This window comes from Gallinula chloropus (genome assembly GCF_964237585.1).
Source record: "Gallinula chloropus genome assembly, chromosome: 2".
In the NCBI taxonomy this organism is placed as follows: Eukaryota; Metazoa; Chordata; class Aves; order Gruiformes; family Rallidae; genus Gallinula; species Gallinula chloropus.
In genome coordinates this window covers 98,629,864-98,641,332 of record NC_140086.1, presented here as the reverse complement: position 1 = coordinate 98,641,332, position 11,469 = coordinate 98,629,864, and the positions used below count along the sequence as shown (strand labels likewise).

The 11,469-nt window shown below is 38.5% G+C and overlaps 1 protein-coding gene across 1 annotated transcript; it reads left to right on the top strand.

Annotated features, from left to right (window-relative positions):
* Positions 1-5,246: 5,246 nt before the first annotated feature.
* Positions 5,247-11,076, top strand: PRL (prolactin; the record flags this gene model as incomplete). The annotated part of the gene is made up of 5 exons (XM_084280015.1): positions 5,247-5,274; positions 6,804-6,985; positions 7,378-7,485; positions 8,863-9,042; positions 10,885-11,076. 5 exons carry the CDS (start codon positions 5,247-5,249, stop codon positions 11,074-11,076), a joined length of 690 nt encoding a protein of 229 aa, XP_084136141.1.
* Between the last annotated feature and the right edge of the window lie 393 nt (positions 11,077-11,469).

Genomic DNA, 11,469 nt, shown 5'->3' with positions numbered 1-11,469 from the left:
TGTTAGCAGGAAAATTGCAGCCTTCTGATGGCAATTTTACCGCTTATTACCTTTTATTAAAGGGGTGTTACACAAAGATAATGCTTAAAACAATACCAATGATTACGCAGTCCACTAATAAGTTCGACTGTGGCATGCCTACCCTAAGTAAATTCGTGGAACCCATTCTACTTTATCCTGAAGAATGATCAGCTGAAATCAGGATTTTATGGAGAATAACTTAATGATTGTAGCAGAACATGGTCAAGGAAAATAAATCAGAGATAAAAGCAAATGCATGGGAAAATAAACAAAAACCATACAAGCTGTTTAAATCACTAGGTCTTCAGCTTTTGGAGTTAATGATGTTCAATATCCCTCAGCATCATGCATATTTTTTCCTGTAGCTAAGAATAGAGCATTACAGTGATGTTTTTATAGCAGTAACTACACCTTATAGGCAAAAGTGTGCAAGTACTTACATGCTCATAATAATTCTTCATCTGGACTGGACTGTAACTTACAGCTTCAGAAATCAGACCAACTGCAGCCCAGTATCTCATTCCACTGTCCGAGAAGTAGAACGACTCAAACTGCACAGGCAGAGGAAGCTGTCACAACTGTTCAGATCCTCTACAGTACAGCAATGCTCCCAGGAATCTATTCCTTTTGGAGAATAGAGTTTCCCCTTATTTGTCTTTACTTTTAGAATCACTAGTTTTCAAGCTCTGTAAAAAGAAAATGGGGGTGTAAGGTATCGTACAGCATAAATAATATTGCAGCTGCGTGACACAAAATGCTGAACCAGAACAGGCCACTTCACGTTTGTACTAAAAGTTGTATAGGATATCTTTGTCCTACCAGATGTCAGATCATTAGCATCCGACCTCCACCAGTCAGATATATCTGGCATTAAGTATCAACCCAGAGTAAGTACCATAACATGCTCTTGATAATTCAGCTGAAGTGCCATAATACACTTATGTGTGACCCAGATCAAATTTATACTGCTAGGTTGTTTGATAATTCAGATACAGCTTTAGTGAACACACTAAATACATAGGCTTCAAACAACTTCAAGTATCAGCATCAAGATACACTAGCTAGCTTTTACTCCATTCTTTGCAAATTCCCTTGTGTTTTTTTTTTTTTTTCATTAGAATTCTACTTGGGATTCACCTTTAATGTTTCATGGTGCAACTGGGCATATGTCATCATAGTAGCAATGTTAAAAAATAATTTTTGAAACATGTTCTGTCATTTTATTTTTATGTCTACCTGTGAAATTTTATGAAACCACACTGGTACTTAAATTAAAAGTAAACTGAAAATCTCCCAAAGATTTCCACCCTTTTTTTTTTCTCCATATGGAATCATTTTTCCTTATGTTCTTATCTATTTTTTACCAGCCTTCCTGCAGAGATCACACTATGGAAGCATTCAATCCTCATTTTGCTGTTTTTGCTGAGACAAACATTTGGAGAGAATGGTTTTTAAATTCTTCAGTTCCCTATGTTAATATGATTGAGAGGAAGAGCCCTGATTTTACAGAATCCTAGAAAATAACTTGAATTTTGCACCAAAGTTTGATGGATATTATAGGGAGCAATCAGAAAAGATAAAATATTTGTCATTGGAAACTATCTAGATTTAAAAGATAGCCTGTTTATGTTCCTCCTCAAAATCTATTTTCCACATGTTTGAAAAGTTAAAGTGCCCTGAGTATTGGATTTTTGATCTAGATTACATAGTTTTGTATCTTTCCAAATCCAACCATTAAACAAAGTTGACTGGATTACCTTGTAACTATTATATAAAAGGAAGAAAAGAACAACTATATTTTCAGTATTGTACCTCCAACTCAAATGTGCAAAAGAGTATCACATAAACCCTTTTGTTTCGTTGCGTATCAGAAAACCCAGACAATCTGATCGCCTATCGGTATATTTTTCTGCACATTCAGTTTTGCACACTCAATCATCTGCATACATCCCTTGGGTATCAACTTTCAAAAATACAATGAAAAATCTGGCATGTCACACTTCTGCATTAACTAGAATTCTGTTATTAAATACACATACTTCCATGTAGTAAAAGACAAAATCAAGTTATACTATCCAACCTTCGATTAACCTACTTAAAATAAGTCTTCCACAAAAAACTATTCTTCCATTAGAAAATATTTTTCATTCCTCTGTGGTAGCTATCAGCCAGACACAAAACAGTCAAAATAAAATAAAATAGAATAGGAATAGTTGATCTAAGAGTACTGACCAATAGTTCTTAGTCAAAATGTGACAGTCCAACTCACAGTGTGTAACCTGATATGAGATAAAAAGATTATTGAGAAATGAGCACTAAACAGTTATCTGTAATATTTATATGTCACATGCAATGCTTGTGAAGCATGAGTAATTAGTTAAAAGCTATATAAGAAAGTCAACACATAGTAAGCCCTTCTTTTGGTGTATTGTTTACACTGGGGTTTAAAAAATCTAGTAATTTTGCATCCAGAAAAGCTCTTGATGATAAAAGGAATGTGATATTTATCTTTTTTAAATAATGTAATTCAATTAAATTCCTACGGCAAAAGTGAATGAAAGGGAGATGGAAACATGCTGCTAACCACGGCTGTGCTTTGTAGTTCTTCGCCTTGCTCCAGGAGCTTTCCCCTGGGTACTAGTGACTGTCCGGTTACTGACAGTGCTCTCCGAAGCTAGTCAGAATTAGGAGGCTACCAGGGGCTGGGACCAGCTTCCTTTACCAAGGTTTAGGGAACAGTCAGAGGAGATGCGATGCCAGAATCCATACTGCTTCTTCGAAGAATATAAAACCAAGCCACTTTCAAAATCCAGAGGGGAACATTTTCAGCTACTTTCAAGCATTTTTTTCAACATTTAAACAGAACTTAATGCCTACTTTATAAAAGCAAAGTAGTATTTGGACCTATGTACTTCTGGCTACTGTCCTTTTCCCTCTCCATTTTCTCACTCTTGTTTTCTTTTTGGTACCAGTAAGAAATCATGTCTTCACTAAAGTGCAGGTCTGGGAATCAGGAAATTTGGGGTTTATTTTCCCCAAAGACCACAGCATTTGTGCAGCCACAAATAAACATCTTGCCGCCTACACTAGTTCTTACACCTGAAAAAAGAACTTTATCTACTTTATGGAGGTTTTTTTCTCTCCTTCTACATATGATTCTTAATTGCTGATGATTTTAATCCATTAGTGTTTGTCAAATATTTGGAGATTTCAGGATAAAAGCTGCAAGGAAAAGCAAAGTTTAGTATTCTGTCGTTGAATGCTTTATTAAAACATCATGCAATGGTTTCATACAAGCCACTCTTTCTTATGATCCAATTTGAAGGTGGCTTTCTACCCTTATGCAGCAAGAGACAGGCTCTTCTTGAAGGTAAATCATATGAGGATCCTGACTTCAGCTGATGCAGTCAGGCCTGAGAGGAGCTTCCCTCTCTAATAATGGTAAAGGGAGGTTACCTGCTGCCTTTGTTGTCTAGTCCCTAATATTAATTGTGCGCCCTATCTCTACTAATCCCTCAAAGTGAGAAGAAAAGCAGGCTAATAAATGCAAGAATAAATGGTGGATCAAGAAGTCTTTGTTCCGTTTATTCACGGGGCTCTTCTAATTTTACAAGATACTAGCATTTTTCAAGATCATCTGTAATCTTATTGAGGAAGACTGTCAAATGAAGCTGAATAAAATCAAGATGATAAGCCACGTACCTGTGGTTTAGAAGACAGCTGTTTTTCTACCATCTATTCTAGAGCTTGGGCTGTGGCTCTCTTCTAATTTTACTGCCTCTATCAGATTGCCACTTTTCCCTGCAGCCGGCAACAACTGCTTCATTTACTCAGCAGGGCCTCAATTTCCAAAGGCAATCCAGCCTCTTAGCAGAACAATTTGTTCTAGCAATCCTGCTAGAACTCAGTAGATGTAGACCACTTGCTACCGGTCCTGGTTTGCTGCAGAAGCATCTCCTTTCATTGCTTCCTAATGGATGCCTTCCCTAAACACTCTACCCTTCTTCTCCCTTGTTTAATGTTGCTTCAAGACTCATGTCCACAGTTATGAAATGATAAGGGCTTTGGGGTTACATACGTACCTGTTTGACAAGTACAGAACAAGTTGTCTAAGGGAAAGAAAATTCATTAACGCTGTATCCCTTATTCATGATAATCAACTAATTTGGAAAGTCTTTCCACGGGTAAACGGACCTGAGAAACAGGTGAGAGATTACACATTTGCTAACGTATTCATACAGATGAGCCTCACACAACACGAAAACAGGGTGAACCTGCTGAGGCTGGTTTGTGGATTACAACAGACACCACAGATCTGGAGACAAATCCCACTGATGACGTCAGCCTGTGTTCTGCGCAGGGTGGAAACGTGCATCTCTTACGCAGAGTTTTCGAGCACAGAAAACAATCTCATGTTTTTGTAGAGGTTTTGTTTGGGTTTTTTTTTAAATAATGCTGACATGTTCATGAAATATTTGTGATTAAACAGTAAACATACAACTTCTGCTTTGATTGTATTACTTTTTAAATATAAGCACTGTCCCCATTTCTTTAACATCTCTCAGAGCGAGGACCAGTTGTATCATGACTTGTGGTGTGTAATACCTTTTTTAACTCTACAGAGCTTTATACCCTGAATGTCAGATCTACAATTTTACAGATAGTGATCTGCCTTTCCAGGAGCCTCCATGCCCTTTCTCTGGACAATTCCCAGCACAACTTATGTCGTTTCTCTCACTGTGGACACTATAAAACATCGTTTGCCTCCCACAAATAGGCAGAATTTTAACATAAGCAAGCTTGGATGTCTGAAGAAACAAGGAATGACAAGAAGACAGTTGTGGGGAGGGAAACAGCAGGCTAGAAATGTTGACAGTAAAAGTCATAGAACTGACAACTGGCAATTTCTGGGATCGATGGCATTTGCACCTCATTCAGGGCAAAATTTTGGCACTCTCTTAATCCAGTCATACTTAGGATCCCACAGCTGAACTTGTTCATGAAATTCCCTCTCACAGTTAAAAATAAAATACCAAAAAATACTGAATATGAATGTGTAAGAAAGGCAATTTGATGTTTGTAATTATCGAGGTAAACTCCATGACCTGCTGAATGTATGCAAAATGGACCCTGGATGGTGTGTATAAAAGTGGCATGTGCAGAGAATAAGAGCAAGTATTGAGACTTCTTTCTGGTAGAGCAAGTCATCCTAGAGGATTCCTACCATGAGCAACAAGGGGACTTCGTTGAAAGGTAACACTTTTGCCATTCATTTGCTGGTAATTTCTATAATTCTTTAAATTTAGATTGAAGTAGAAAGTACCTGAAATGTAACAGCTCTAGAAACTGAGGTCTTCCAGCCACCTAGCCTTGCAGTAATGGTGAAACCTGCCTCCACCTCAAAAGCTTAGAATTAGAAGGCAGCTTGAACCTCTTTTTCTTCAGTCTTTGGACTCCTAAGACTACCTTTGCATTGAGCCATGTTACAGAAAATTGGCATGAGGGATATGACACCTACACATGAAAGACTGGATCCAGACTGCTTTGCTACACCACTCATAAGGCAAGGACTAAAAGTCATTATTCACAAGTCCAGAAGTTACAAAAGTCATTATTCACAAGTCTAGAAGTTACACAGTAATTTTTAAATTAATGTTTTCATAACCAGCTTCAACTTCTTAAGCCAATAAGTCTCAAGTTTTCTTACTCATAGAATTACTCCCTAGAGTACTTTCCTAAGTGCAGCATGTGGCATGTACCTTGTTCATGGGGGAGGAGGAAAGCTTACTTCAATATTGTGCAAATGCACTTTAATTTAGAGCCAGAAAGAAACTTATCACATCATAACATTGGGGACAGCTCTGCTGATTAAAGTAGTACACTTTAATTTAGCATTTAAAATAAGTCTAGTGAAGCAGCACAGGTAGCAGGCCAGTTTCCATAACTAAAACTCTCACAGCACTGAACAGTGTTCTTTGAATAAGTACAGTCATTTACCAAATATTTGCTTTTAATTTTTTCCATTGTTTTTCTGTGCATATTTTATTTCACTGAACAGAACACTCTGTTAAGTTAATATTAAAAGTTTTAAGCAGATGACGTTTTGTGGTTTAGATAATGAGAAGTACTGTATACCACTTCCAGAAGCTCAGGAGAAAAGACAAAAGTTCTCACTGATTTCTTGGCAGTAGGGAATTGAGGGTTAAACTCTAAACAGCAAAGCAGCACAGCTGCTGGAAATCTTCTGAAGGAACTCCCAAGACAATCAAAACCTTAAGAGAGTGACCTAACCTACCTCCCACAAAATTAATTTAAACTCCAAATGTTTGCAAAGAAATAAAGGACCTGTGGGAGGAGGAGGAGGGGGAAAAAAAAAAAGACCAATCTATTTTCCAAACTTACATATCTGTGCAAATACAATTATGTATCTATATTTACACTGTAAAGAAGCTTGATATTTTTCTTCATTTATGACTATATAATAAAGTAAGGCACAACAGTCATAGACTTAAAAATACAGTGTACACTACAATACAGGTTACCTTGTCTCCTCAAACTCTATGGTAGAGGCTCTGCTATAAAGTCAGGATGATGGAGAGGAGAAAGGATAACAGAATTACAGCACTTCCCTCCTCCACTGATTGTCAGCAGCCAGTACAGAGGGTACTCTGAGCCATGTAACAGCACAGCCAAAATCTCTGAGCATCTGGCTCTGCTAGCTACTTCTGAATGCACACACAAGTCCATGTGATTCCATTTTGGCTTGTTTTAAACCTGAACAGGTTTGTTGCTGGTGGTCCTTCTGGTGTCCAACATTCTCCTGACAAAGGAAGGAGTGACCTCCTTGCCAATCTGCCCCAATGGATCTGTCAACTGCCAAGTTTCCCTCGGGGAACTTTTTGAACGAGCAGTTAAACTTTCACACTACATTCACTTCCTCTCTTCAGAAATATTCAACGAATTTGTAAGTACTCTGCCTTTTCCTGAGAGCAAGAAAATATTTTAAAAAGCAATTTAATACTTTTTAAGCACAAACATATGTTAATATATTAAATCCCTCAACAAGTAAACAAATATGACCTCTGCACGGACAGTGATAGTCCCAACGGTGGCCAAATCTGTGCATAGTGCTGACCATTGCTAAGATCCCCAATGATTCCATTAAAAGATACCATTTCTCTGCGGGATAAGTTTGTATTTTCTGCATGCCAGTTTCACTCTAAAGGCTCACCAGCAACTTTTGGACTTTACAGCACAAAAGTAGTGATAAAAGCAATGGAACTACAATTAGCTAATACAGTGTTTGAAGGGAAGCTCTTACTTGCTTTAATAACGCCCGTCCTTGCTGATCTGCAGGATGAACGCTATGCTCAGGGCAGGGGCTTTATTGCCAAAGCTGTTAATGGCTGCCACACTTCCTCCTTAACTACTCCTGAAGATAAGGAGCAAGCCCAGCAGATTCATGTAAGTCCTATTTCCAATGTCTTTCATCGTGAGAGCGCACGGGTGGAGGGCGGGAAGGTTAAGGAATACAGTAGCAGCAGACAGACAGAAAATCAGCTCAACTGGAATAAGTAAGCCAGGAAGAGGAAAGCACCAAAAAGCCAAGAAAAGTTTATTTAACATTTGATGATACTAAGTTATAAACTACACAGACTATATGAGTACTGGTAACTTTCATCTTCCGTTCCTCTTCCTGTGCGTTGCATTCAGTCACTGCAGCTTATTTTCAATTACAATAGAACCTCATGGAGCAACGCCAGGTACCCTGCTCGTACAGTACTGAGAACACTACAGCCTTTGAACACTGTCTTAGATCACCTTATAGACAATTATTACATTAACAAACTAAAAATACATTGGCTATACAGTCAATATAGCATGTAGGCAGAGGTAGGTTTCCAGTAACTGAAAACACTGACATTACTAACCGAATGCTAAATAGATATTCTTGCTGTTACCAGGAGGCAAAAGCAGTCACATCATCATCCAAATACTCTAATGTGAAATACGGCAAAATATTTGTAAAGAGAAACATGCTACATACATCAATTTAATAATTATAAACTTAAGGAAAGATAGTCTTGTTCAGCGTATGTTCATAGATACAATCTGAAAATATTTTGGAGAAGAAAATGAGCACAGGTGTATGAATGGGGCTGTGCCAGAGATAAATATTTACCAGTGCCATGGCAGTGGTACCCTTGCAAATCCAGTATTGCCAAATTCTCAGTATGACATTCTGAAATCTTTTTTGAAGCAATAGAATTCATGGCCCTGGGTACATAAGAAGTGTGGCTGTGTTTGGATCCAGTGCATATAGCAAAGAATAAATTGTTGAATGCTGCCATAACCATAAGCTGTATGAATTTGCATTGTCCACAGGAAAGGGCAACATTTAAAATCAGAGCTATTGCTAGAAGTACCATTGTAGAAAGAGGAAGACAAATGAGTTTTGTAGAGGCAATAAAAGCTCTTTAGTGGTTTACCATAATATACACTTACCATTCAGTACTAAACTTTAAAAAAAAAAATCATTGGATTTTAAAATATTCAACAAAAATCAGATAAGGAGTTTGTATGTTCATAGAGATGAAACAGAGTTGTGCTTCCTAGCTTTTCATGCAGAGAGGATTTGATGATATTTTCCATTACAATACTGTAACTGCTTGTACTAATGTTGCAAAACATGATGACAAGACAGGACTTTAGGGCACATTGAGAGGTAGGTCCTAGAATAAGTTCCCAAATCACTATGTCTGAGGACATTGCTCTAAGTGCCTCCGATTACTGCCAGCATTGAGTCTCCTTTAACTCCCTTTCTTTAATGCGGGTGAGCAGCATGAAGACCTACTGAATTTAGTACTGGGAGTGCTGCGCTCCTGGAATGATCCCCTGATCCATCTGGCCTCTGAAGTACAAAGAATCAAAGAAGCTCCAGACACCATCCTCTGGAAGGCTGTGGAGATTGAGGAACAAAATAAAAGGCTTCTAGAAGGAATCGAGAAAATAATTGGGCGGGTAAGTCCTTAGCATCCTTCCAGTCTGTTGCTATAAGGAAGACACACACAGTGATCATCCCTCCCTACCTGGAATAGGAAAGGAAACAGTAGATGTGAAGGAAAAAAGGGAGCCACGAGAGCTGATTCTGTGAACTTTCAGCTTTATTTTCTTCTTCTACCTTGCAATTTCTAAAGAGACAATGGGATGTTACTGGCACAGCACAACCCAGCATACTCCAAGTCCTGCTTTATGGGAACGTGTAATCATCAGGACTGGTAATCGTCATTCTACCTTTGAGTCTTTTGAATTTGTTAACCCTGATCTTTTAAGGATGCATCTGTGTTTTTTCATACTCACGTATTTATATATATGGCCTAGCATATTTAGACACATCCTTATACATATAGGTACTGTGGATAGTTTTCAGAAACAGATACTGTGTTTAAAACTGCCCTGGAAGTCTGGGCTATTGCAAAGATGTGGCATACAGCAAAGTAACTGTGGTGTCTTTCATGTCTCTTTTCACACCATAATGGTTTCTCTGAACCCTGACGTGGTTCCCCCTACACTCGTAGGGTTAGACAACAAGGCTGACAAAACCCATACTCAAATACTCCTTGTTATCAGTAACTGATTGAAAGCTTTCCTGAATAAAATCAGCTCTAGCTTGTTTATTTTTAAAGGGGGTCTCTGCTAGTCCCTGAATATATCATTCTGTCAGAGAGCTAGATGTTAAGAGGTCTGACTTCACTGGGTTTTGCGTAGGCTCTGCGCAGTAGTAAGAGTAACTGTAACCACCACTTTCCACAGGATCACTCATGGTGTCTCTCTTTCAGTTAGGTGTTTTTTTACTCAGAAACCTTATCTCATCCAGGCCACAAACGTATTTATCAGTGTAATCAAATACATCTCTAGCCCATATCCCTGTATAAAAAGCGTGCAGGCTAGGATCCCAGATAAGAGGAGAAGTCAGGTGCTCCTAGAGCTACCCTGTCACCACCTTCTCATTCACATTATTTACAGGAGGTTGAAGACAAGACTGGTAAATTCATTAGTGTCAAACCATGTTTCTGAGTGATAGTGGGTCTATCATTTTATTGCCTTTTGCTTAAACTAAGTGACAGAGGCTCCACAGATACTCTCCTACGTGCTTTTACAAAGTAAAGCTGGTGGGAAATAAGGCAGATGCATAAGCACCAGTAGACATAGACTTCCTTCCTGCTACAAAAGGCAGATTTCTGTGATAGGAGAAAATTAATTATTGTCTCTCTCAAACTTGGAGACCTAAACCATTCTTCACGTCAGATGCTAACTTACTACATGCTTTTTGACATCAGAGTATCACTGCTTTGCTCAGCTCTTTTTTCTTAATAGAATCTGATGCTGTTGAGAGATTTACCTGGTAAGGTGTTCTTGAAGCTGACTGTATCAGACAGAATACTTAAGAGATGGGCTGAGACAAAGCTGGAGATGCACACAAAGAAGTTCTAGGAACAAGTGCTAACAAAGATTTAGAGGTGGAGGGAACCAAAATCAGTCCATGCATGAAGGGCTTTCTTTGCACAGTCAGATTCCACTGGACTTTGGTTAACACACTAGTTCTCTTAAAACACTACTGATGCAGTTAATCTTTTTTTTACATATTTTAGGGAAAGAAACTGAAAAAGGTGAGAAATTAATTCAAAATCTGCATGGAGATATATATCATTATGCAGAATAGCGAGAACCGTAACAGGAAACGCTTTACAAGCCATACACTAGCAACTAGCTTTCCTCAAGACCAGTGTTTTAACTGCTCCATTTATTCTACGTGCAGTCAGATTCACCGCCGTTTACTACAGTATCATTTTGTGTCTTCAGGTTCATTCTGGGGAGATCGGAAATGAGGTTTTCTCTCAGTGGGAAGGCCTTCCATCCCTGCAACTTGCCGACGAAGACTCCAGACTCTTTGCCTTTTACAACCTGCTGCATTGCCTCCGCCGAGATTCCCACAAAATCGACAACTATCTCAAGCTTCTGAAGTGCCGCCTTATCCACGACAGCAATTGTTAAGTACTCATGGGCCTCATCACTTAGTGAAATCACAGTGTCCCTGTTGCTTTGCCACTTTTTCACTGCAAACTATATGAAAAGCCACCCTGTACAGTACCATGATCACCAGTAACTTTCAGGAATTTTTGTGTCAATTCTGGCTGCAACTATTAGCACCATTTATCTTGGTGGTTTAAAATGTGATAAATTAATTGCATGACAAGAATACACTTTTCTGTCTAATCTCCTCACCTATCAGCATGTCAGTGATAACAAGATCGTGCAGATACAAATAAAAATGTCATTAAATCCACAAGAGCATAACACTGAGTGGTATCAATGAATGAAAAATAGCTGGTATAGTTACACCTCTAGCAGTAGCTGTTCCTTTTCTGTCTGTCTCCCGTTACTGAT